The sequence below is a fragment of the Panthera leo genome, chromosome B1 (assembly GCF_018350215.1).
Source record: "Panthera leo isolate Ple1 chromosome B1, P.leo_Ple1_pat1.1, whole genome shotgun sequence".
Classification (NCBI taxonomy): Eukaryota; Metazoa; Chordata; class Mammalia; order Carnivora; family Felidae; genus Panthera; species Panthera leo.
In genome coordinates this window covers 161,143,985-161,171,657 of record NC_056682.1, presented here as the reverse complement: position 1 = coordinate 161,171,657, position 27,673 = coordinate 161,143,985, and the positions used below count along the sequence as shown (strand labels likewise).

General features: G+C 42.2%; 1 protein-coding gene across 1 annotated transcript in view; it reads left to right on the top strand.

Moving 5' to 3' along the window:
• Positions 1 to 27,673, top strand: part of KIT (KIT proto-oncogene, receptor tyrosine kinase) — an 86,579-nt gene that overhangs the window by 47,637 nt on the left and 11,269 nt on the right. The window contains exons 6-14 of the mRNA XM_042936364.1: positions 3,713 to 3,902; positions 6,102 to 6,217; positions 21,447 to 21,561; positions 23,102 to 23,283; positions 24,724 to 24,830; positions 24,928 to 25,054; positions 25,337 to 25,441; positions 25,531 to 25,641; positions 26,800 to 26,950. Of these exons, the coding sequence (XP_042792298.1) occupies positions 3,713 to 3,902; positions 6,102 to 6,217; positions 21,447 to 21,561; positions 23,102 to 23,283; positions 24,724 to 24,830; positions 24,928 to 25,054; positions 25,337 to 25,441; positions 25,531 to 25,641; positions 26,800 to 26,950 (1,204 nt within the window). The remainder of the gene's footprint in view (positions 1 to 3,712; positions 3,903 to 6,101; positions 6,218 to 21,446; positions 21,562 to 23,101; positions 23,284 to 24,723; positions 24,831 to 24,927; positions 25,055 to 25,336; positions 25,442 to 25,530; positions 25,642 to 26,799; positions 26,951 to 27,673) is intronic.

Sequence of the window (27,673 nt, the reverse complement as noted above, 5' to 3'; positions counted from 1 at the left end):
GTACTTGCATGGTGGTGAAACTTCCTCATGAGCAATAATAAAACGATGTGATATTTGTTTTCATTTCTCCTCTTTCCCCCATGTTTCTTCAATAATTTATGAAGCAATGTTAGAGGTCTGTGATTTATTCTACAATAATCTCATATAATTTTGGTGTTTCTGCCCATGTTGTAATGGAAAGCATTACACACTAAATGTGGAAAAGACCCTTTACTTGCAATTATAGAGTCAGTGTGCAGAAAGAGTATTATTACTTTTTCCCTAAACGTGATTGTGAACCATTTATTAATTTGAATAGAAAGCTATGCTTTTAAAATATTAAACTCCATAAGTGCTAATTTGCTAAGTTGATTAGGGAACATGTTGATATATCAGCTTCAGCTCCAGAAAGCAATTAGTAAGGATGTTTTGAGCATATTATTGTATGTAATCAGATTTTTAAAATCCATTCATCAATTTCCAAGAATATAACTGTATAACTGGAAGGGCTTGTGGCTGTGAAATCTGAATCTGGTTTTGTATTGTTTCGGGATGGGTTGGGACGGGACAAGAAAAAGGGAGACAAAGAGAAAAGCCATTTCTTTTGGGGCTGGAGGTCGGATTTGAATATGATGTGGATCCCTTCTTGGCCTTTCAGCTAAGATCAAGTGTGCATATGACGTGCAGTGGCTTTGGGATAGTCCCCACCTGGTTTTGAATTGGAGCTGTGCCACCTGACTTTTGAATGCACCCTACTTTACCTCTGCCTGCATTTCCTCTTCTGAGAAGCACAGCCTCCAACTCCAAAGGCTGCAGAGAGGAGAAAAGGCAATAGATTTTATAGAGGTGCCTGGCATAGAGTTTGCACTTGATGAAACGTAAACGCGTCACCAACTTATTAATGCAGAAGTACCTGAAAAAAATCGTACTTTCTGTTAAAACAACGCTGATGGAGTTCTTTGATTCTAATAACTCTTATACTTCATGAATTTGAAGCTCTATTCCACTATAGGACATAAAACTATATTGAGCCTGTAAAGAACTCTAGAAAACTCAGGAAAACTTCAGTAGTATACCTATGTGGTGATAATGAGAGAACTCACTTCAGTGCAATTATTGTCTGGAATATTTGAGTGTTTTGCTTTGGGTGTGTTTGAATTGATGACCTTAAGAACTGGAAACTGTAACATAGCATTTAGATGAAACATTTGTTCCCTCAAAATTAACCTAAATTTGCTTTAAAAATGACAGGAGGTTTTAATTTATGATTTGGGTATTAGAACAAGATGGTGGTTTCCATCTCCAACTTTGACTTGGATGAGTTTTTATTCTCACCTATGACAGATCCTTTTCCATTACTGCAAAGGAGAGTTGGACTCCACTTTTTCTTCTGAATCTATAGGAAAACCAAGAGGCAGCCAATGCTGTAATGACAACTCCTGGGAGACCTTAATATATGTAGCCAAATAGTGCCAAAAATAATGAAAAGTGTATTTAAAAGTTTATAATTACTAAATTTGGAAAAAGAATTAGAAGAATAAAATGAAAACTCTTCCATAATCCCACTAAATGTGACATAACCATTTTTAAGATTTGGTATATTGCTTGTATTTTTGTATGCAGCAGGGTTTCGGTGATGCCTACAAGCTTATTCTCTCTCTCTCTAACTGGAAGTATTATATGGAGAATCTAGGGATATGTTACAGTGAGAAAAGCCAAGCCTGGCATCTCACAAACCTGTATTCAAATCTGGGCTCTGCCCTTGGGCAGCTAGCTCTTAAGCTTTCCAGGACTGGATATCTTTCATCTATACATTAGGAGTTATAAGCTTTCTCCCCTAGTATTGTTATGGAATTAAATATTTGTCATAATTGTTAATTAAAATGTAATGCCAAGGTACTTAAGGCAGTTCTTGGCACATAGCAAGCATTCCATAAATGGTGGCTATAAAAATAATATTGGCAATTATTTTATTACATGTTTTTCAAGCTCTTTCTTATATTATTGTCATAGAACCATTTCTCACCAGTGCCCTGATTTTTAAAATTATTATATCCAAGGTAGAGAGCCGTTCTTTTTGCATGTAGCTACCCACAAAGAAGAGTGCTCCAACGGAAATTACAGGGTTAAATTAGAGAATAGATAATTATAGAAAATCTATATTGCTAAATGCTTTCTGAAAGAGTTGTGCCAATTTACAGTGTGTAATTCAGCACGCTACTTTTACCACACTTGCAGAATTATTGAGTTTCTTTCAAATTAGTTTTGCTATTTTTCCATAGGATGGATAGACTTTATTTTTTAACAGCTTTATTGAAGTTTTGCTATTTTTAAGAAGTGAAAAGTGATGCCTTATTTTTAATTACCAGTTTAGGGGTGCCTGGGTGGCTTAGTCGGTTGAGTGTCCAACTCTTCTTGATTTTGGTTCAGGTTGTGAGATCGAGCCCCATGTTGGGCTCCATGCTGAGTGTAGAGACTGCTTGGGATTCTCTCTCTCTCTCTCTCTCTCTCTCTCTCTCTTTCTCTCTCTCCCTCCCTCCCTCCCTCCCTCCCTCTCCCTCCCCCTTTCCCTTCTCCCCCTTGCCCCTCTCTCCCTATTGGGCTCTTTCTCAAATTAAAAAAAAACTGATTTACTAGTTTAAATATTTTCCATCTATTGATTTTCATGTTCTTTTTCCTATTACCTTAATTTTACAGTATAGACATTTAAAAATGCTATGTATTCAGATTCTTAGGACTTTCATAATTTGATTTTGTTTCTTCTGTTGTTTCTTTTTTTTTTTTAATGTTATTTCTGAGAGGGAGAGAGACAGAGTGTGAGCAGGGGAGAGGCAGAGAGAGAGCGAGACAAAGAATCCAAAGCAGGCTCCAGGCTCTGAGCTGTTAGCGCAGAGCCCGATGGAGCTCGAACTCAGGAACCACGAGATCATGACCTGAGCTGAAGTTGGATGTTTAACCAACTGAGCCACCCAGGCTCCCCTCTTCTGTTGTTTCTAAAATGTCTAGAAAACTGCCCCCTCTGTAGAAGTTTGATAGGAGTTAATTCTGTTGTCAGTTAAAGATACAGTTCGATTATTAAAATGCTGTACTTGGGGCACCTGGGTGGCTCAGTCGGTTAAGCGTCCGACTTCGGCTCAGGTCATGATCTCACGGTCCGTGAGTTCGAGCCCCGCGTCGGGTTCTGTGCTGACAGCTCAGAGCCTGGAGCCTGCTTCACATTCTGTGTCTCCCTCTCTCTCTGCCCCTCCCCCGTTCATGCTCTGTCTCTCTCTGTCTCAAAAATAAATAAACATTAAAAAAAAATTTTTTTTTTTAAATAAAATGCTGTACTTGATTTCATCTGTGATATATTACATGATGAGGAGGTAACAGGTTTATTTTTCTTCAAATACTAAATGGCGTTCTTTCAACACCTTTATTGACAATTTGAGCTCTCTTCCCCCCTCTTGACTTTTGACACCTTCTTATCACATATACAATTGTACTGGGTCTGGGTGTGGGCTAACCATTTAGTCCCAACACTTTCTAACCTAAGAAGTAGTTCTAGAAGACTTACAGGGTGGTGCTAGCTCTTGAAGAGAGTTCCTTAAGAGACAGAGAAGGGAGAATAAACATTTCAAGTGCGTCCTTTCTGAAACCAGCCAGTTACTTTTGTAAGCCAAAGGTGAAGTTGGGTTTTCCGTTGGATGGCTGTGAATAATAGTTTCTTCCTGTTCTATTTTGTTATAATCAGCTAAAGGATTCATTCACATCTTCCCGATGATGAATACCACAATATTCGTGAATGACGGAGAGAATGTGGATCTGATTGTCGAATATGAGGCATATCCCAAGCCTGAGCACCAACGGTGGGTCTATATGAACAGAACCCTCACTGATAAATGGGAAGATTATCCCAAGTCTGACAACGAAAGTAATATCAGGTAAGAAAAGAGCCTTACACTGAGGATCAGATGTTTTCCCCCTCTCTCCTTGGCTTACCAGGGCCTGTGTCTGTGACCCATAGATGTATGAGAAGACACCTGGTGTGGAAAGAAGTTTGGGCCTGCTTCCTGAGTCTTTACACCAGTATTTCCTTTCGCTTTGTGATTAGAGCACACATGGAAGTCCGTGCCTCAGTTTTCTCATCTGTGAAATGGAAGATCGTTTGCTCCCAGAGTTCTGAGGCTAGTTCCGAGCAGTGACTGGCATGTGCTAGAGACACATTGAAATCTTTTTTTTTTTTTTTTTTCCACAGAAAGAGGAGAGTTAGTGCCTTGAATCCTTTTTTTTTAAAATGTAAGGTAACTAAAGCCTCATTCGGTAGCTCTGGGCCAGGCAGTGAACCCAAGTTCTGTCATAACACACACCCCTCTCATTTGATCCTCAACAGATTTATGATGAAAATAGAAGCAATCATAAAATAGTAACAAGTAAAAGAAAACTAGTAAAGAAAAATAAATACAATAAAAATGATTTTAAAAATTAAAAGAGTAAACTAGGCAAAGTAGCTTCCTTCTTGTAAGCTGCAGGTGTTTTTGACTGTGTTGCACTGTTCTAAGTACCTGACGTATAGTGAGTCAATAATTTTAGTCCTCCACAAGCCCCATGATCAGGCACTCTTATTTTCATCATTTCTGTAGAAGAGGAAACAGACACAAATGAGTTAAGTAACTTGACCAAGATCAAAATGGCTACCAGAGGTAGATGCCCACTTAGACTTTGTATTTTTTTCCAGTCAGAAACTATGGGCTGTTACAGCAATGTGGGTGAGAGATGATGTTGTCCTGGGCCAAGATGGAAGGGTGGGAAGGAAGGGAATGGATTTGGGAGGCATCCAGGCCGCCTCCACAGGAATACTCAGTGGTTGAGGGGGTGGGAGAGAGAAGTAGCTGCTGAAGATGTCCCTTCGGATCCTGTGTCCGTCAGCCACGTTGGATGGCGAGGGGTGATGCCATTCAAGGAGGAGGAAAGGTTGGCAGGGGCAAATACTGTGAGTTCGGCTTGGTGTTTGTTGAAATTGAGGTTGACCATGGGCTCTCTAGTAGAGATGTTCAGGTAGGAAGTATCCTAGGTCAGGTTCCCTCGAAGCAGAGCCTGAGACAGGGATTCTAGGTCAAGGGCTTCATTAAGGGGAAGAGAGACCTTCCAGGGAGTAGGAGAGCAGGGTGGGGAGGATAAAGGAGGAAAAAAAGGATATGGGTGAGCAGTAGGCTGATCTCAGGGGTCCTCTGGAGCTGGCTTTTTGTCCCTCTCCATGGGCGGTCACTCATTGCTGTAGACCTGGATGGCAGTCAACTTTCAAGTGGGCCTAAGTGCCCAAGGGCAAGACTTGGGAGGACGTCACAGGTGTGAGTCATCATTAGCTGTACCCACAGGGCAGGGGTTGGGGGCTTGAAAATAGCTCTGTAGAGGAGGCGTAGGACTGAGAAGTCTGAACTGGAGGTAAAGATTTGAAAGTTGTGAGCAAACAGCGAGTAGTTCGGTGCGAGAGTAGATTGCTCAGGGTCACGTTGAGACGGTTGTGTCCAGGGCTTCTGGCAGAACTCCACACTCTGTCTACATAGCCATATCTGCCGGCCCTGCCATAAAAGAGAAGCTTCAATGTCAGGTACTACGAAGGACTCTAGGAAGAGGTGCTGGGCATGGGAGGAAAACCAGGAGATTATGGAGTTGCAAGAAGGAAGGTGAGGGCCCACAGTGTCGACTTTGCTCTCTGCATGGAGACAACTCCGTGTAGATGCCTGCCAGGCTTGGGTCCTTCCAGGTGAGTGTTGTGAAAGCACAGCGGGGCAGGTGAGCTCAGGACACCGGTGGGGAGGAGACTGAGTGAAGGACCGTGGGCAGAGAGGGACCACGGACAAGAGGCCAGCCAGGGACCGGGAGGAGGCTGCATTGCCTCTCCCCACTCAGCACCCTCACTGGGCAGCCATTTTGTCCCAAGGTAAATATAGGTGTATATGTTTATATTTGCTAATGTGGATCTTGTTAATACTGAGTTAAGTGAGTCTTATTTTTCCTCAAACAGGTGTGTATTTCCAGACAGAAATGGTGGATAAAACACTCACTTGAGGCAGGCCCTTCACAAGTGATTGATTTATTGCCTTTTTTTTTTTTTTCCCTGTGTGTGTGTGTGTGTGTAGATATGTGAGTGAACTTCACCTAACCAGATTAAAAGGGAACGAAGGAGGCACTTACACGTTTCAAGTGTCCAATTCCGATGTCAATTCTTCCGTGACATTGAATGTTTACGTGAACAGTGAGTAAAACAAATGGGTTCTTATCTTTTTATTTTTTATTATTTTAAGTTGTGGCTCGTGTTTGTAACAGCTGCAGAACTGAGCTCATTGTGTGCTGTGTAAATAATGTTTCATGATAATTTTGACCTTAACAAAGACCCCGTGGTTTGGTGGTTGGAAGAATGTGTACGAAAGCCAATTCCTTGTCCTACATCTCACTGACCGCACGACCTTGTGGAGGGCGCTCGGATTCTGGGTTCTGCCTTTGAGGCAAACAGAGGAGCCCTAGAAGTTAAAAATAACTGTCGTTTGAGGGAAAACGTGTTATTATTGATTGTTGAAATGGGGAGGCAGAGGTTGAATGAGACCTGGATTATGGTGTTAGTTGGGTAAGAGATGCTATCAAGCTCTGACATGATTTCTTTGTGACAGTGCTTTCTTTTTCGGGGTTGTGAGATTATTTGTGTTTTGATTGTTCTACTAAGGCGGAGGCAATATCGATCCAGCTCCATAGGACTCTCCTGCGTAGCACATGGGTACTAAGGAGAGGAAGCAGGTGGTTTAGGATGGGAGGCTGGCTTTGGACATGGGAACCGGAACACCTGAGTCCTGCCCCGCTGTGGCCCCCACAACATCTTGGAGAAATGTCTTTGCCCAGAGGTTGAGGCCAAGGGAGCATGCTCACCAGCTGGGGCTTCTGCTGTGTGCTGGGCTTTTCCCCTGGCTCTACTCTGGGGGCCTATCTGCATTTCCAAGGAAGGATAGCAGGTGCCTGCCATACCGCACCAGCCAGGGCACCAGGGCACAGGAGGGCTCCAAAGACACAGAATTCCAAGGAGTGGCCAACAAAATGACCCATCGGAATTAGCCGTCCTGGGTGCGTGTTGGTGGGGTGGGGGGTGCGGGGGGGATAAGGAGACAACCCAGAACATTCCCTAGGAGACAAGTTAGTCACTGTGCTGGGCACTTCCTGTATGCTGGTGAGAACAAAGAATGGGCGCCGGTTTCTTGTCCTGAAGGAGCTTGCCTGCTCAGAAGTGAGTTTACAAGTTCATTGATGCCGAAGCTCCGCGGTATGCGGCAGGTAGCATGATCCATTTCAAGGGTAGACAGGAAACAGCTAGTAAGTGCCATTTAGGGCAGGTTTTTGATTGCTCTTCTGGAGTCTTTTAACTAGACCTTCATTTCCAAGCACAAGATGTTCTTAACGTGTTTACATCAAGAGCGTCACGTCTGTGGAGCTAAACAAGTTTCTGAACTACAGGCCTTCTCAGGATCCTTACTGTGCTGGTGTGTGTTATGCCTCCCCAGGAGGGCGGGTAGATGCTGTGTGCAGCCCAAGCTTGGTTGACCACAGAACTTGCCTCTTTTTTGGAGGAAATCGTGTTAACATCGCAGTTCCTCTGAACAGCTTTGATTATATGGTATCTCATTGGCCTGCATTCCAGGCATCTCCAGATTAATTCAGGTGTTAATCAGAGGAGTTTAGCATATTACACATGGGCAAAATGATCTGCTTCTGCAAAATCTCAATATTCGAGTAATTTAAGAGACGGTTGCAGGTAAATCAATATCCTTACAGGCTAATATGCACATTGTCCACACAAAACTAAATTTTTGGGTGTTCTGGTGCAGTGTTTCCCAAATATCTGTGGTAAAGGACCTTTCCTTTTTTTTTTCCAGTTTATTCTGGATCAGTACTTTCTGTAAAATGCAGCAAGAGCCAGGATGCCTGGGCGGCTCAGTCGGTTCAGCATCCGACTTCGGCTCAGGTCATGATCTCATGGTTCATGGATTTGAGCCCCGTGTAGGGCTCTCTGCTGCCAGTGCAGAGCCCATTTCGGATCCTCTGTCCCTCCTCTCTCTCTCTGCTCCTCCCCTGCTGGTTCGTTCTCTCTCTCTCTCTCTCTCTCTCTCTCTCAAAAAAAGAAACTTGAAAAAAATATGGTAAGAGCCAGTCACTAGGAGAGTGAAATGAAAAAGAACAGACATATGCAAAACCCACGTTTGATTTTTTTAAATTGTGAGATTCAATAGATAGAAAATGACTGTCAGATTGCTCCTTGTAAATGCTTATTATCAGGTTGTGTACTTAACTCTCGTTGACCAGGAACAGCGGATCATGGCCATGGCCTGCCCCACAGACCTCACTTTGAGAAGCTCAGTAGTTGGGAATTTTATAAAATGAAGTGCGTTTTGTGTCTCTTCTTTCCCTGGCTTCAAGGTCAAGGAGACATTGAGATCTGTCTCTTTCCCCTTTTTCATGCTTCCATTTGCTAGTCTGGTCTGCCAGTTAGCCGTGAGTCATTGACCTTAGAAAGATGTCTCTGAAGTCACCCTTACTTTTCTCTGGTGACAAAATTGCTGCCATTTTACTTACCAGGCTAATTTGCCATCCAGCAGGATCAGTGTTAGTCACCTCTGCTGGTGAACTCATGCTTGTTTTGAAACTGGATAAGAAACGGCATTAAGCTTCGCAAATGAATTTTTTCTCGGATTCCCCGTTGGTGCAGAAGGCCTTTTGTTTCTGCTGGGGCCTGGGTCACAGACATGCACCTAACATTTCCTGAGCTTCTGCTTCATGACACTGGGCACACAGACAAGAGTGTTGTCTGACCCCGTGGGTTAAGGTTCTTCAAGAAATCTTTCATTGATGTCAGTTCATTACAAACAACTAACAGTAGCCATTTCTTTTCACTGACCTTCCACATTGGATTTCCTTATCTCCCAATGCTTTGACAGAGGTAGTATTTGTTTTTAAGTTTATTTATTTTGAGAGAGAGAGTGTGTATGTGAGCAGGAGAGGGGCCAAGAGAGAGGGAGAGAGAGAGAATCCCAAGCAAGTCCCACACTGTCAGCAGGGCTCGATCCCACAAACTACCAGATTATGACCTGAGCCAAAATCAAGAGTCGGGCGCTCAACCAACCGAGCCACTCAGCTGCCCCTGACAGAGGTAGTATTTTTGTGTGAAACTCAAAAACATCAGGCCTCTTGTGAAGTATGTTCGGTTGCTGCTCACAGATCAAGTTAGCTAATTTCTTTGTTGATTTTTTTCTTCTTTGAAAAAGATTTTTTAATGTGAAATTTTAAAGGCAAACGCTAAAAATAGTTTTGAAAGTTTAAATTGGAGAGTTGTGTCCATTTTGACATAACACTTTAGCTGAGCCAAATCCATATGAAGATCTACTGTGTGATTTATTCTGTAAATAAGCTTAGCCCCAAGGATGAAAGGAATTGTGCTCTGCAAAAATTAGAATTGATAGAAATCAGGATAATAAATGCATGATATTAGTGCAGAAATTCAGTGACTTTTACTCAGTGGCATTAATGCATAATTGCATAATAGATTCAGCTGAAATGCTTATGAAAATCCATGATTTTGAATGGTTCAATGTTTGATGGTTGAAAAATTCACTTGTTTTAAAAACTCCACATGTAGATTTGAGTACCCTGAGTGTGTGCATGTGTGTATGTTTTAATTGCTTATGTGGGAGGCTTTAAAAAATACCATGTTCTGTCAGTTTGTGTTAGAGAAAAATATGTAGCATATTAAATTTGAAAATGTTTTAAGTCTGTTTTTAACTTCTCTAACCAAGCCATGATTTACATGGGTCTGTTCTGTTGACTGTTGGCTCTGTGGTATTAAAAGTGATTTATAAAGGCAGGCAAGAGCTATAACATGTTTGCCATTTTTGAGCAGAACTTCCAGTGGAAACTGATGGGAGTTTTCGCTAAGACACAACAGAAGAGGGGCGCCTGGGTGGCTCAGTCGGTTAAGTGTCTGACTTCAGTTCAGGTCATGATCTCGCCTTTTGTGAGCTCAGGCCCCACATCAGGCTCTGCAGTACAGGGTCTGCTTGGGATTCTGTCTTTCCCTCTCTCTGCCCCTTCCCCACTTGTGTGCTCTCTCTCTGTCTCTCAAAATAAATAAATAAACTTAAAACACACACACACACACACACACACACACACACACACACACACACACGAAAAGCCAGTGACTCTTTGCATTGAATTTGCATTACTATAATCACCCTTTAACTGCTTATTGAAGATGCATACAGAAATCAGATTCTTAGTTCTCTAAAGAAGTTTGATATCTTGGGTGAGTTAAATGTCCGTTTGTTTTCTTTGTCAATTAAAATTGGGAGGAAAGTAGCATTCTAAAATGTACAGAACTATCCAAACGTGTTTTCTTATATATATACGTATATATACATACATATACGTGTACGTATATGTATGTATATATACGTGTATGTATGTATGTGTGTGTATATATATATATATATATATGAAGAGAAAGCACATATATATATATATATATACATATAAAAAAGAGAAAGCACTTTATTATGTCATTGTATTTAGATACAATGACATAATAAAGTGCTTTCTCTTTTTTTTAAGTTTATTTATTTTGAGAGAGAGAGGAGAGAGCGGGGTCGGGGGGGGGGGGGGAGAGAGAGAGAGAGAGAGAGAGAGAGAGAGAGAGAGAGAGAATGAATCCCAAGCAGGCTCCGTGCTGTCAGTGCAGAGCCCAACATGGGACTTGATCTCACGAACCACGAGATCATGACCTGAGCCAAAACCAAGAGTTGGACGCTTAACTGACTGAACCACCCAGGTGCCCCAAAAGTGATTTATTATTTTTTTTAAATTTTTTCAACATTTATTTATTTTTGAGAGAGAGAGAGTGTGTGTGTGAGCAGGGAGGGGTAGAGAGAGAGGAAGACACAGAATCTGAAGCGGTCTCCAGGCTCTGCGCTGTCAGCACAGAGCCGGACGTGGGACTTGAACTCACGGACTGAGCCGAGGTCGGATGCTTAACCAACTGAGCCACCCAGGTGCCCCCCAAAAGTGCTTTTTTAATAGGTACTACTCTTTCCAAAATTCCTGGAGGTATAAGAAAGATGACACCACTGAGATTCTATACATGGCCTGTGATACTCCATTGGAAACTTCTGGTCTCCTTGCCTACAATAAATGTCACATGGTAAGGTTTTTACCAGATCCAGCACAAATAAAAGGCCAAATGTACATTTAACTCTAAATTATCCACTTCTCTTTTCCGTCACCACCCAATATTCTTGAATATTTCGAACCTTATAGCAGACCTAAGTGTTAATTAGTAATGTACATATTTTTTACGTTTATTTTGGCATACGCTTTCAAATATCCCAGGTGAGTCCTGAAGTAACCTACACAACTGTGGAAAGAAAGTATGATTGATATGATCATCAGTTATGATATGTATCAGTTATGATCATATCAGTTATGATATGATCATATGATCAGCAGTTGGTTTTCAAACCTCTGGAATGATTTTAAGAAGGTCCAGTAACTTTTTTTCCAGCTTTATTGAGGCATCATTGACAAAATTGTAAGATATTCAAAGTGTATATATGATGATTTTGATGAATGTAAACATTTTGAGAAGATTCCCCTATCCACTTAATTAACATATTCATCCCCTTATATATTTACCCTTTTTATTTTCGGTTTTCTGGATTTTGGGGGTGGGGGGAGAGTAATTTGTTTTGTTTTTTGGTGAGAACATTGAAGTTCTACTTTCTTGACAAATTTTGATTATATAATACGGTGTTGTCAACTATGATCACCATATAACTCATTAGATTCTCAGACCTTATTCATCTTATACCTGCCCCTTTGTACTCCTTTAATACTTCTTCCTAATTCCTTCATCCCTTAGGCCCTGACAACCCTTTTGCTACTCTTTTTTGATGAACTTCATTTTTTTTTTTTAAATGTTTTTATTTATTTTTGAGACAGAGAGAGACAGAGCATGAGCAGGGGAGGGGCAGAGAGAGGGGGAGACAGAGAATCTGAAGCAGACTCCATGCTCTGAGCGGTCAGCACAGAGCCCGACGCGGGGCTCGAACTCACAGAGCGTGAGATCATGACCTGAAGTCGGACGCTTAACCGACTGAGCCACCCAGGTGCCCCGAACTTCTTTTTTTTTTAAAGACTCCATTTAAGTGATCCCGTGCAATATTTGTCTTTCCATGTCTGACTTATTTCGTATAATATAATGCCCTCTGGGTTTATCCATGTTGTCACAGATGGCAGGATTTCCTTCTTTTTTAAGGCTGAGTAATATTCCTGTGTGTGGGGTACACATTTTATTTATCCATGTGTATCCACTGGCGTGGATCCACTGAGCACTGGAGTGCAGATGTCTCTTGAAGGTAATGGTTTTGTTTCTTTGGGATATATACCAAGAAGTGGGACTGCTGGATCTTATCTATCTATCTATTTTTTTTTTAATTTTGTTTTTATATGTATTTATTTTTGAGAGACAGAGACAGAGCTCAAGTGGGGGAGGGGCAGAGAGAGAGGGAGACACAGAATCGGAAGCAGGCTCCAGGCTCTGAGCCATCCGCACAGAGCCTGATACGGGGCTCCAACCCACGAACAGTGAGATCATGACCTCAGCCGAAGTCGGACACCCAAGCGACTGCGCCACCCAGGCACCCCTGGTAGTTGTATTTTTAATGTCTTAGGGAACCTCCATGCTGTTTTCCAGAGTGGCTGCACCAGTTTGCATTCCCACCAACAGTGTGTGAGGCTTCCCTTGTCTCCATGCCCTTGTCAACATTTGTTATCTCTTCTCTTTTTGACAATAGATGTGCTAACCGTTTGAGTGAGACTTTCATTTTGGTTTTGATATGCCAGTAACCTTCAAATGCCTCTTTAACACATTATCTGATAACATTTCCAGACCAGCATTATGATTCTAAAATGTGTGGTAAATGATATCTAGGGGCCATAAATAGATCTCTCTCCAGTCTTAAAGGTCTCCCTTTTCAGGACAAACCTAGCCAGTGGAGTCAGAGTACTGTGGTACTCAGGTGGAGGTAAAGTAAGGCAGACAGGACAAGTGAGATATGGAGAACTCTGGGGCTTGCCCTTCACCAGTGGGCATACGTGGAACACATGGAAAGTTAAGCTAGATTGGCTATCCAAATGACCTTCAAACTGTACCAGGTTAGCTCTCAAAGTTTCCAACTCTACATTATTTACAGCAGAGTGTTAACAGGGGCTTGAAACAATTTAAGGAAATGCTAAATAATGCATTATTTTCACATCACCGTATCATGTAATTAACATCCTTTCTGGCATGAGCAATTATTTATAGATCATACAGTGTACTTGTATCAGTCAAAGTAGTAAATCATCTGGAATAAGGCCTCTTGAAGAGAAAGTTTCTCTTTGACCACATTTGCAAAATCTGGGCTGCCTTTTATGTGTTTTTGGTTATAGTTTTTAAAATTTTTTTTAATGTTTATTTATTTTTGAGACATAGAGTGTGAGTGAGGGAGGGGCAGAGAGAGAGGGAGACACAGAATCCGAAGCAGGCTCCAGGCTCTGAGCTGTCAGCACAGAGCCCGATGCGGGGCTCGAACTCCTGAACCACGAGATCGTGACTGGAGCCTAAGTTGGACGCTCAACCAACTGAACCACCCAGGCACCCCTGGTTATGGTTAAGTCTACTTTTGAATGGCTAAACTATCCTTCTTCTAGGGGAAGCCACTCTAAGGGTAACTCCCTGCAAACAAGGTACATGCCAGCATGTTCGCCAAAGTCGAGGGCAGACCTGTCAAGTTGGCCATGTAGATAGAAGGCTTAGACTGCCTGCCAGCAAGACCTCTGGGTCACCCACCCAGTGGGAGGTCTCAAGAACCTTCCCCCAGGATAAAATGGTAATATGGGGTGGCCTTCAAGGATTGCTCATTTGGGGGACTTTGGGTCTGTGCCTTTCAAGATCCCCAGGAGACAAGAGCAGTTACTAGAACTTTGCCTCTTTGGAAGGTGGAAATGTTTTTCTGCCTTCTAAACTGTCAGCCATTTTTTAAGGATTGAGATGACCTTCCAAACATTTGGGTGTCCAGGCCATACTTATGTTAGAGGCTAACCATTTTAAGGCAAAGCCTTGAGCGGCTTTGGTCTTTAGTGTTTTGTTTTGTTTTTCCTATTAGATAGATTCTATTAGGTCTTCTAGATTAAATTATTAGAATTCTTCTTTTAAATTTTTTCTTTTAACATTTATTTATTTTTGAGACAGAGAGAGACAGAGCATGAACGGGGGAGGGTCAGAGAGAGAGGGAGACATAGAATCTGAAACAGGCTCCAGGCTCTGAGCAGTCAGCACAGAGCCCGACATGGGGCTCGAACTCACGGACTGAGAGATCGTGACCTGAGCCGAAGTCGGACGCTTAACTAACTGAGCCACCCAGGCGCCCCTAAATTATTAGAATTCTTAAACATTAAATAAAGCCAGTGCTGAATAGAAGTCTTTCTTGATTTATTTATTTGCTTTTGAGGATTTGCTATAAGGCTATCCCAGTAACCAGAAATGTAGCATGGCTCGTGCAGACATTTGTGTACGTGTGTTTTGAAATTAAAACAATTTTTTTAATTATAAAATATTGTGTGAAGCATAGTTCTAGAAAAACTAGAAAATGTGAATAAGCAAAAATAAGCACGTTTTAATGATACCTTTTAAAGTTCATTTACTTACCATTGCTAATATATCCCTTACTGTGTATATGTTCTTCGTGACCATTTTTTTAGACTTTTTTTTTTTTTAAATAAAACTGAGGTCCTACTGCTTCGTAAGCTTGTGTTTTGGTGCTGAATAGTGAATGCATTGTACACATCTTTCCACGTCATGAAATACTCTTCCGCAACCTTATTTTGGTATCTCATTGCATGGATAGTGCGTAATTTTTTTTTAACTCATGTCTATGTCTGGTGCGATTTTGAGACTTTGTGTAGAATGGGGGATGGGACACGGATGATGTGACTGGGGTTTTAAAGAAACCCATCAAATGCTTATTTAAGGTTTATAATTATCTTGTTTAATCTCAAATGAGCGACCTTGCCTAAGTGCCTGGGAGTAAATAAGGTTATCATCTGTCATTATCTTTCATGCTCCCATGTCTTAAACATATGTCACAGAAGATGCACTGTGCTGGCTTTTGGGACAGTTCTAAATTAAGGAATAATTTTCAGATCTTCTTAGCGTGGTTGCTAATCCGTGTAAAAACAGTCGCTTGTCTTTTTACATTAATCTTTTTATAGGTAGTGTGTATTCATTTGCAATATCTGACGGTGTCTGAGCCCTGTTTTTATTTTCTCTTCCCGAATTTGAAATGAGTTTTTGTTGTTAAATCGCTTGGGAGTTACGAGTGTTGTTTTTGATGTGACACTTTAATATCTCCTTTTCCTAATTAAGAGGGTCTCTGTGGCCGCAAGAATTGCTGGAGACACTTAAGTGGAAAGAAAAAAGGAATATCATGGCAACTTCCTTTTAAAGTAGAATTGGATTCTCTTATATTCTAAAAAAATTTAGGATATGTGTTGGTATCATTTTTCCTTCATGTCGTATAGGAAAGTTGGTCTGGTGGGTTGTGTTGCTAATTTGGGGGATCTAGTTAAACACAGCCTTCTTGAGAGCAGGCAACCTTCGGGGCGCCTGGGTGGCTCAGTCAGTTAAGCGTCCGACTTCAGCTCAGGTCACGATCTCACGGTCCGTGAGTTCGAGCCCCGCGTCGGGCTCTGGGCTGATGGCTCAGAGCCTGGAGCCTGCTTCCGATTCTGTGTCTCCCTCTCTCTCTGCCCCTCCCCCGTTCATGCTCTGTCTCTCTCTGTCTGAAAAATAAATAAATGTTAAAAAAAAAAAAAAAAAAGAACAGGCAACCTTCTAGACTGTTAAGGCCCTTTGTTCATATGATCTGGCCATTCTTTCATGTTTATGGTAGAAAAGCAGGAGAAACAGGTTTAAGTTATGTAACCATGTAAACTGCCAGAATTGACCCTGAACTGGGGGCACACTCTTCTAAAAACAGCATGAATTCCTCTTCGTATTAGTGGAACTTCTCTTCTATGGAAACTTCCTTTCCAGTTGAGCCAGGGATGTTTTTACATCAAATTAGCCACCTTCAGTTATACATGTATTTACAGGTTCACCTATAGCTTAGTGTAAATTTAAGCAAACCCACGAAGAGGTGCATATTTTTCCCATGAGTTAGATGTCAGTAACCATTCTCCTCCACTTCTGAATTATGTGGCAAAATGAATTCAATGCTTGTACTAACAATTTTATCACATTATCACATGCCTGCACTCCACGCGTGTGTCCACATCTGCCTGCCCCATGTCTGGGTCACATGGCAGTGGTACCCCTGTAAATTGAGCCTGGGGGTTCTGGTTGAGGAAGGCTTTCTGCAGGCAGTTTTATTACTTTTTAATTATTTTAACTTAATCTTTGTTAATCCCAATCTCAGGATTGGGAGATCTTTAATGGCTGTTTAGAACACAGATTGGCAGACTATAAGACCTGGGGCCAGATTCAGTCTGCAGCCTATTTTTTGAAGGGCCCATACACTAAGACTTTTTTTTTTTTTTTTTGAATGGTAGAAAAAAAATCAGAGCCTAAAATATTTATTGCCTCACCCTTTCATTGAAAGTTAGCTTACCCCTAGTTTAGAACATCACTTTGTTAGGAGAGTGTTTTTGCTTGTTTGTTTTGATTTCTGTTTTTAATTTTATTTATTTTGAGAGAGAGAGAAAGAGAGAGTGTTAAGGAGGGGCAGAGAGAGAGAGGGAGAGAGAATCCCAAGCAGTCTCTTCATTGTCAGTGCAGAGCCCGACACGGGGCTTGAATTCATGAACTGTGAGAGCATGACCTGAGCCAAGACCAAGAGCTGGAAGCTTAACCGACTGAGCCACCCAGGTGCCACTGTGTGTGTGTGTGTGTGTGTGTGTGTGTGTGTGTGTGTGTGTGTGTGTGTGTTAATGGTAGATACTCTGTTAAAGATACCTGGATACAGGCACCTATAATTGAAGTTTTATTTCATTTGTTAAACAAACTTCTATCAAAGTGCCCATCTGCCAGTTTCCGGCGATCTTTAAGAATGTGTAAAACAAAATATATTTTCAATATATCTATTCTGGGGATATTTTTAAGCAGAAGTAAAAGTTAACCTGAATTGTTTTCTACTCCTATTTTAGCTGACTTAAGTTCCTTTATCGTAACAGTGTGACGGCAGGAATATAGATTTGACCCAGGCACAAATAGTGACAGATTGCTACAAAGCATTGCTGTGTTGCCATTAAATACCAGCAGACCTACAGTCATAAAAACAAAATGCATCCTTATGAGCCCTCTTCATTTAGTTTCTTTATTGTTTGGGGACCTAAGTTCGTGTTCTTTGCTGATTATAGAGCGTGGGTAAATGTGCATGCATAGCAGGAGCCGGTCGAGGTGGTCGGGGGCGAGAGGAGTTCAACTCCAAAATGCTTCTGCACCGGTTACTTGTGTGTCTCACCCCCACCCCAGCTCCTATTATCTGTGCTGTGTTCTTAAAAATTTGTTTTGTTCTTGCTTTCCGTATGGGCCTGATGGTGGTAACAAGGAATATTTTTCAAGATCACATATTTCTGGGGTAAATCAGCAAATGGTTAGGATTTTTAATTGCATGAGCCATAAATTCTCAGTAGAGTCATTAAGCACTCTGAAATCAGCCTACAAGCTGATCAGTGTTGTTGGAGACACTGGAATGACTCAGGTCCATGAAGCTTTGAAAGGAGAAAAGGCTATTTTCTTAATCTCCGCAGGAAATACATAACTCATACACCTCTTAGGCTTATCTAAACCTCCAACTTGGGAGGAATTAGGGAATGTGTCATTTGGTATACTGCTGATTGCCGAATATCTCAGAAACCACAGCTCAGATTTAACCTGGAGAATTGCAGAGTTATGTATCTTTAAAAGCAAAATGCATATTTAATGCCTTACACAGTGCATCGAGGCACTTACAAAATGCAGATGAGCCCAGATTTTCATTTTTAGGAATCAGATTTATACCTAGCTCATTCTTTATGCATTAAACATTTTCATAGTGCAACTTGCCATGTAGAGCTGAAACTGTACTCATGTAATTTAGCCTTTTCAAAATGAGGTCTGTCATCACCAATGTTAGGACAGGGCTGGGATTAGGGTGAGGTGCCTTGGGTGCAAAATTTAAGGAGGTGCTCGCTGACTGTGCCAGCCCTATATTTACAAACCTTGAGGAGGGTGAGTGCCTTCTTAAAATCCACACCCTATGTGTTTTTCTGGCCTCACCCTAGTCCCGGCCCTGATCAGGGTCTTTCGTAGGTACTTTAAGAAGGCACATTGCTGGGTCAGATCCTCAACTTACTGAATCTCTGGGATTGGGTTGGGGGGTGGGGGTGGGGAGCAGGAATCTACATTTAACTTCTTAGTGCTTCAAGTGCACATTGAAGTTTGGAGGCCTTCTGAGCTTGGTTGGCCAGGCTAAGGACCAGCTGGATGAAAGCTCCCTGTTAGCCTTAGGTTACAACTGGCCTGAGACAGTAACTTAGAAATCTGCCCAATTAACCAGCACACAAGAACAAGTAGGCCAGCCGGACCGTGCCACTTGCCAGGCCTGGCCGTTGTGTAACTGCTACCAGGTGTCACGCTGGAAGGCTTGGATCTTGATTGTAGCCAGAGCTAAATGTAACTGATTATGTAATTTTGAGCTGTTCCAATTTTTTTAATTAAAAAATGGTTTATTGGTTCATTATTAGCTCCGTGTTCATTGTAAAAAAAAAAAAAATGAGAAGGTAAGTCCAAAGAATGAAATTGACACTCTCCGTAACCCAGGGATAACCATTGTTAACATCTGAAGTATCCTTTCAGGGTTTTTTCCCCCCCCCTACTGGATTTATATTTAATTCTACTGAAAGAATCTATCGTGTGGCATTTGGAAGGATGGGTGACAAAAAGAATGTTGGTATAAGGGCATCTGTCTTAGAATCTCGATTCCCGTCTAAGTCCTATCCAGTTATCTTTCCCATCTCTGTGTAGACCCTCCCCCCTCACCTTGAATCTCTGCGCTAAACAAAAATTCACATGAACAGGTAGATGTGTGGCTATCTTACGGCCCGCTATTGCAAAATAGTGGAAATGGTGCCCCCCACACAGGGAAGTCACCATTAGTCTCTTCTTCTAGGTCCCTTCTTGTGATTCTAATCGAATTCCTTTGACTCTGGGGACCTTGTTCTTTTGGAGGGGAATTAATTGTCCACGCAGTTCTGCCCCTGCTCCACATCCGAGGTACAGTCAGTAAGACGTGGTTCTGCCCTTGAGTACGTAGAGTCTGATGGAAGAGGCAGACCAGGATGTCGTATAAGAGGGTCAGGTACCCTAACATGCTGCAGGAACAGGGAGGAGAGACCAACCAACTTGGCTTTGGAGAGTTGAGCATGGCTTGAAAAAGGAGATGACACTTGAATGGAGTCCAGAGAGACCTGCCGTATGGCGCCTCCCGTCTCCAGCAAATAGCATTCTCCTAAAGTTCCACTGTTTTTTTGTGTTCTGTCCTACTTTTCAGCCCAATCACACAGTTGCCCATGATAATTAAATGAGACTTGCCAGATGGATGCTTTTGCAAGACGATGGCTCGTCTTCTTGCTCTATTTGTGAAAGCTGGCATTGGATCCAAACTCTCAAGGAGGCCCCTACCTTGAGATCGCTTTGGAGTGCCACTCTTTCGTGCATATTAGCCAAATGGCCTGCCCATCCGCGGGGCCAGGCTGAGTGGCAGGTGGGTGTGCCATGCATGCAGACGCTCTGATCCCTGCCAAGCTGTTTTGCCTGCAAGGAGGTGAGGTGCCGAGAGGTGGTTCTATAACATTCCCTTCCTTTGAGGGAGTTAGCTCCTAAGCTTCCGATCTGTCCGTCTTAACCTTCTCACCACGTGTATTTTCCCAGTCAGTTGCAACATACTCGATGTCAGATTCCCAGTGCATTGAGTTACAACACGTACACGTTATCACGTTATCTCAAGCAATTTGTACGTCACTGAAGAGAGTATTTAGAGTGGCAAATACAGTTAAATTAGGCGGTGGCAAACTTGATTCACCAAGGAGGGTTGGTACTCTGAATCGAAAACGATAACTGAATCATTAACAAACTAATAACAAATAAATCTATTTCATTTCTGTGCATATCATTCTTCCTTCTTGGTGTGCCCTATCTCATTTAATTGTCATAGCATCGCTGTGAAATGGGTACTGTCATTATTCCCACGTTACGCACCAGGAGGCCTGATGGAGGGTGGGTTCCTGGTAAGTGTGGGCGCCCTTCTGCAGGCCCGGCCGCCACGTGTGCCGCCTCCCATAGTTCTGTGCCTGATGCTGTGCTAAGGATTCAGGGGGAGCATCCCCTCGTCCCTGCTGTCGGATGCTCACAGTCTGGCCTACTCGTTCTCAAAGGGTTAGCAGTCTTCCAATGTATCTCCAGGAGAACAACTGAACGTAATAAGTTCATTTTCCTTTCACTTTAGAAATAATCTCAAGAATTTGCAGTGCTTTAGGGCACTCTTGATTGAATACCAGTTGATTATTGTAGTTACCCAGAAATGTCAAATTAGAGCATGCCTGCTGATACAATTTACTTTTTCAGTGATTGTACACAGGTTTAGGTGTATGTATGAATAAAACTCTCGGGCTGGCTTCCTGTTACAATTTTCTGTCCATATTTTGCATTTGAAATAAAACTTCGGAGTTCAAAGCCCGTATTGTATTCTACTCTTCTGTTTGGGTTTCTCTGTAAATAGTATGATTCCGTTCTTTCATTCGCACCCATTCCCTTCTGTCCCAACCCCCCCCCCACCCTCACCCCCAAAAGAGGACCTTCCTGAGATGGGCAGAGCGGACTTCTTCTTTTCCTGGAACTCCTCTTAATTTCATCCATTCCAGTCCGTGCCATAACTGGAAATTCCTATGGCAGGTTCAGTGATGTGAAATTCTGGTGGCAGGAATCTTAAACGCGATTTCCACCTTCCCAACAGTCTGGCATCCTAAAGTTCGGATTAGAAGCCGTCTTTCCGATTGCCCCTCACAGGAAACAGAAACCCTGCCAGGTGGTCCTGCAAACCCCACTTCAGTCATCCCCGAACGGGGAGCTCTCGGGCACCCCCACGTCTGCAGTGTGGACAGTCCACGCTGGGGTTGGGCAGCTCTTTGTAAGCCCCTCCTGGTCTGATCCTCACTTCTGCCTCCCTCCCTGCTTCAGATTCTCTCCTTTGAATGTGTTCCCTCCGGGTCCTCTTCAAACCTCAAGAAAGTTCTAAGGACTTGAAAGCAAGGGAGGGAGGAAGTCTTGGTGAGGTTTTCCAGCAGTCTGACGTATGACCGTCTCTCTTTTCCTGCAGCAAAACCAGAAATCCTGACTCATGAAAGTCTCGTGAGTGGCATACTACAGTGTTTGGTAGCTGGATTCCCGGAGCCCACAGTAGATTGGTATTTTTGTCCAGGAACTGAGCAGAGGTGAGGTGATGATTTTGGGTACCACTTGACATGTGTAAGGGAAGGACTGTAATTTAGTTGAATTTCAGATATGTTTTCAGATTTTTTTTTTTTTTGGAAGCTTTGTTTATTTTGTTCTTCTCTCCACGTGGCTTTGTAGGGGGCACAATCGCTATATTTTTCGTGGGAGACATTAATTTTGTTTGCTGAAAAATGATTACTGAGCGACTTCTCTATTTTGGTGGTTATCTTTTGGATTTATCACGCAATTTCTAGCCTGCAGGTAGATAAAGCAATTTTCCAGGACAGAGTAATTAGATTTCCATTCTCTACACAGGAGGTAATGTGTGTGGGAAACGTGGCTGCAGTTACCATGAAAAAAATTACCTCAGAAGTTAATTGCCAAGTTACCAAAAAGTAATGATCGTGCAGTTACAACATACATATGGCATTTGTAAGCTGCGTGTTTTTAAAAGGTTTTCTCCTTGATTAGGTGCCCAGCCCCTGAGCAGAGCACATCTGGCATTGTGTTTTCCTCTCCCTCGCAATCTGCACTTAAGCCTTAAATTGTCCTTTCACATTACCTGAAGATGAAAATGGGGTCAACATTGCTGTTTTTATCCATCAAACGCTGTTTTGTGCTCAGGCTTTAAAAGCCCAGTGTAACATCACCATTGAATAGTCAGGATAATAATAGGAATTTTATTTTTCACAGAATAGACCTCTTTATCACAACGAGTTGGAAGAGGTTACGTAGGATTGTTGTTTTCAGCGGAGTTTTAGCGGAATGTTTTCTTTGGGGAACAATAAGGAGGGCTCGAGACCCCTGGAAATGCCCCGGCAGTGGCAGTAACCCCAGCAGTTACTGTTATATGTGCAGCAAATGTTTCTGGAGGGCAGCTGTATGCTAGACACCGGTCTGGTGAGCAAAACACACCTGAGTCCCAGCTTTGTGAGTTTATGTCTAATGGGTAGGGGTCCGCGAAAGATGAAATGAACAGCTACCGTGATCGGGTGTTAAGTGCTAAGGGGAGAAATAAAACGAGGTGAGGGAATAGAAAGGTATTGGGTGTATGGAGTACATAATTTAAAATAGGGTCGTCTGGGTCTAGCCCCTGATGGGCTTTGCTGCCTGGAGTACGAGCCGATGGTACAGCTTCTGTCTCCCTACATGAAACCTGGAGCTTCAGGGTCTCAGCCGCTGGGGATTTGGGGGCCGCCCTGTCTTCATCCTTGTAGACGTTAACTCTTTCCTCCTCTAGGCTCTTCTTTCTCAACGCTCATGTACCGTTGAAACCGGTCATGAAACCGCTCAACGGAATAGGTGTTTGAATCGGGATTCGAACTCCTGTCTCACTCCCTGGATCTTCTTGTCCACCATGCTGTTCTTTCTCACTGTGCCAGGGAACCTAGTGCCCATCTGTCCTTCCACTGTTGGTTGTAAAAGGAAATTCCTGATTATGACCTGCTAACTTAGTTTGAAAAGTATGCCAAACCCATTGTATTTCATGATGGTTGATCTTTCTGGAGTAAATCGGGTTGTTATTTTTCTTTCCTCTAGATGTCCTGTTCCTGTTGGGCCACTGGATGTGCAGATGCAAAACTCATCTGTATCGCCGTCTGGAAAACTAGTGGTTCAAAGTTCCATCGATTACAGTGCTTTCAAACACAATGGCACAGTCGAGTGTAGGGCTTCCAACAATGTGGGCAAGACTTCTGCCTTTTTTAACTTTGCATTTAAAGGTAACAGCAAAGGTATATTTCTTTTTAATCCAATTTAAGGGGATGTTTAGGCTCTGCCTGCCATATCAATCATGATTTTCAGTCCATTCCACCAATGGCCATGTCATTTCTGGTAATTTCTGCATTGTACCATGCCGTCATCAAACTCACTAAGTTTCATTCTGCACTGTTTGTTAATAACACGTATGTAGTGATTTTAACTGCACACTTTATATTTACATGTGTCTGTGCACATATGTATGCATGCATGCGTGTGTGTGTGTGTGCGTGTGTGTATAAAATGAATCGCATATTTCCAATCATTTCCATTTAAAGGGGGTAGAGAAAAAAATAGGGGAGTGTATTTACCGTATAGCCAAACATAACCAGAATTAGGGCAATTTAGAAATTTAAATTTAATTTAAAATTTTAGTTATTTAAAATCACATTTTAATACATCGCCAGGCACTATATCAGAAAGCTAACACTGCCTTTTATGAAGTCACGTCAGTAAACTATTTCTTTTTTTTTTTTTAATGTTTATTTATTTTTGAGACAGAGACAGAGTGCAAGTGGGGGAGGGGCAGAGAGAGAGGGAGACACAGAATCTGAAACAGGCTCCAGGCTCTGAGCGGTCAGCACAGAGCCCGACGCGAGGCTCGAACCCACGGACTGTGAGATCATGACCTGAGCTGAAGTTGGACGCTCAACCGACTGAGCCACCCAGGCGCCCCATGAACTATTTCTTTAATGTCTGCAAAATTTGAATCATGAGTGACTGACTACCTCTGCTAACATAAGTTAAATGATCCTTGTGGACAAATTGATGAATTGGTATGAAGTTAGAAGACAAAGAAACCGGGCGCCTACATTCTTAGGGCTTAGTTTTTGTTTTCTTGAGTTGGCAAAGATGTGTGCCAAAAAGTTGTGTGTTTTCAGTTTTGAGTAATGAGGGAAGAATCTTCCATTGTTCTTCATCATAGATTTTTTTTTTTTTTTTTACTCAGGCAATGAAAGAACATTTTAAAAATGTTTTCTTACAATGTTTTCTTGGTTGTAAAAGAAATTCTTGCTCCATGTAGAAAATTTGGAAAATGCAGGGAAGCATAAAGAAGAAAGTTTAGACCCTCCAGAAAGGAAACTTCTTAAAGCTGTCCAAAGCAGGAATTTGGTTGAAGTACAAAACTCACTCGTATGTTGTTTTTTGTTGACAAGCGGCATAAAATTATTCTTATGCTACAGAAATCTCAACCTCCACAGGAGCCTGGTTTAAGTTGTTATTTGAAAAGATTCCTTTGAATAACAAGAGTAAGATAATAAACGAGGCAAGGAGCGGAGAATGCCCATGGCTTTGAACCCTGCCATGGGCTGTAAAATGGGAGATGGGCGAGTTTGGGGTCAGGTGGATAAAGATCCGTCCCTGCTAATAGATTGTGATTCCACATTCCCCTTTCATTTTAGAACAAATGCATCCTCACACCCTGTTCACACCTTTGCTGATTGGTTTTGTGATCGCAGCTGGTATGATGTGTATTATCGTGATGATACTTACCTACAAATATTTACAGGTAATCCTTCCTTTGCTCTCTCCCCTAATAAGCGCTGTAATGATTGAAATGTTCATCATTAAAAGACGATATACCTTTCCCTTTCTCCCCCGACCAGAAACCCATGTATGAAGTGCAGTGGAAGGTTGTCGAGGAGATAAATGGAAACAATTATGTTTACATAGACCCAACACAGCTTCCTTACGATCACAAATGGGAGTTTCCCAGAAACAGGCTGAGTTTTGGTCAGTATGAAGCCGGGGCTTTCCGTGTAACCTCTTTGGGTGCGCATAACAAAGACTTTAGGGAACCCCAATAACTTCCTTTGTTCTGTTGCACCTGAAACCGGGTTTTCTGTGAAATGTCACCACCTTTGATAGAGTTGGCCTACTGCACATTATAGGGAGATGTCATGGACAGATTTGTCCTTAATTCTGTAACAGTTCCTTAATTGTTGAGTTTGAGATTACACAGGTGGTCCGTTGGTCCCAACACCACCACGTGCTCTCTTCCCTTCCTTTCTGCAGGGAAAACCTTGGGTGCCGGTGCCTTCGGGAAGGTGGTTGAGGCCACTGCATATGGCCTGATTAAGTCGGATGCAGCCATGACCGTTGCCGTTAAGATGCTCAAACGTAAGCTTTTCTCCTGTAGGCTGCTGCATGCCCTCAACATTGGCTTGCCAGATGTACTTTTTGCTAAAATGAGATCTCTCTAATTTTAGCAAGTGCCCATTTAACCGAACGAGAAGCCCTCATGTCCGAGCTCAAAGTCTTGAGTTACCTCGGCAATCACATGAATATTGTGAATCTTCTCGGAGCATGCACCGTTGGAGGTAAAGCCATGACCAAATTACCTTTTATTATCTTTCAAATGATCAAAAGGAAATTTTCATACAATTTCGACAATGCTCGATTACAAGCTTCTTGCAAGATTTTTGCCCAGGTTGTTACCTCTTGCTTGATTTCACACCTTTGCTCCCAAAAGTGTTGTTCTTCAGAGTGTGTATTTGAGTTTTATCGTCATAGGTGGGACAGCCCAGGACATACCCTAGTTACTGTCACATATGTTGCCTCGACATTGACCTCCTGAGGATCTTGAGAATGTCTCCTCTCATCCAGCAGGTCTCCCGATCTTGCAGGCTTTATACTTTGCTGGATCATTTGTAGTCACTAAAGGGTTAACATTCATTTGCACGTCATAATTAAAGATAGACTTTGAAGCCTGCCAGTTCTCAAATAATGCACCAAATGAGGCAGACACTTCACTTCTGCAAGAAAATAAATTTCCGGTCTGAAGCCGTTCTGAGGTAGAGCCTTCCATCAAGGATCTCTGTGATGTTTCCAGAAAACATGTTGGTCCAAAGGACCAGATGAGCCATCTTCCTCAAGATGTACAGAGATTCGCGGTCAAGTTGACGGCCTCCATAATTTCTTAAAACAGCCCCCGTGAAGGTGGCATCCACATCATGCATGGTTCACCAACATGTCTGCCCAAGTGAAATAGTTGCCTGTTAACTTCAGGGCTGCAGTTGTAGGCACGGTCACATATCAGCCGGCTGTTCCGTGTGGTTGCTTTTTCTTATTATGCAGTTTGTTCTCTGCATCATTTCCACAATAACGGTGGGAGAGGGTGTGGAGCCCCTGCAAACAGAAGTGAATCAAAGGATTCATGGAGGAAATTTGATAGTCGTACAACATTGAAAGCGGTAACTCTTTGTAAAGCCAGCAGTCATGCCTGGCTCCAGGCACTGACATCACTTAGAAAGGCAGGTAAAGGGGGCTTGCTTGTTCAGTTTGACCCCACAGAATGCTATTTTTTGCCAGCGGTGTCAATAGGTAGGTTGTATTGGTACTAAGTGGGCTTGTCAAACGAACCTGAATGTTAATGGTTATGATCACTCCTGAGTGTAATTATGGAGGGGGGGGGGGGGGCGCAGCATTGTCTATATATCTCATCTCTCTTTATTTAACCTTCTCTTATATGCCTGTAGGGCCCACCCTGGTCATTACTGAGTATTGTTGCTATGGTGATCTTTTGAATTTTTTGAGAAGAAAACGCGATTCATTTATTTGCTCAAAGCAGGAAGATCATGCAGAAGTGGCACTTTATAAGAACCTTCTGCAGTCAAAGGAGTCTTCCTGGTAAGGCTGATTTACATAAATAGCTGTTGACAGGCAGTTCGAGGGGTCATAAGGGTTTGCAATCAAGGCCGATTGTTAAAAAAAAAAAAAAAAACGTGAACAGAGATACTTCGAGGCACAAAATCAGAATTATTAAATCATTTAGATGTCACCAACAATTTAGAAAGTTCGAATAGTGTTTGTAAAGATTTGAATAGTGTTAAACTTAGATTTCCGTTGATTTTTTTAAATGCATCTTTCGTTTGTTTCAAGGCATTAGTTCTGTTCAGTCAAATGAATTCTGTACCTGTTTCTCTTATGACTCTGTTCTTGTGTGTCATTTCATTCACCCTGTCGGGCTTGTTACTGTATTGTTGAGTTGCCTCAGTAAACTTCTTGAAAACCTTTAACAGAGTGGCAGAGAGCTCTGAACGTATCTCTGCATGTAGGTTTCTCACCGTCTACCTGTGAATTATTTCTGAATACCTTGCCCTTTTTTAAAAAACTCATCATGCTATAAAAAGGCACAAAGACTAGCACATTTTTAAAAGTTCTATACCTTATTTTCATCTGTTTTATACTTAATATAGTTCTGAATTTGAATGATGTGTAAGGAGCTTCAAATTCCTTTAAGGAGGATGAATGTGGCTTACCAACCAGAATAGGATTCTTCTCTGCCATACCTTGCCCGTTCTTTCCAAAGGTTGAGATCCACCATTTATGAAGGTTTCCTAGATTCACCCA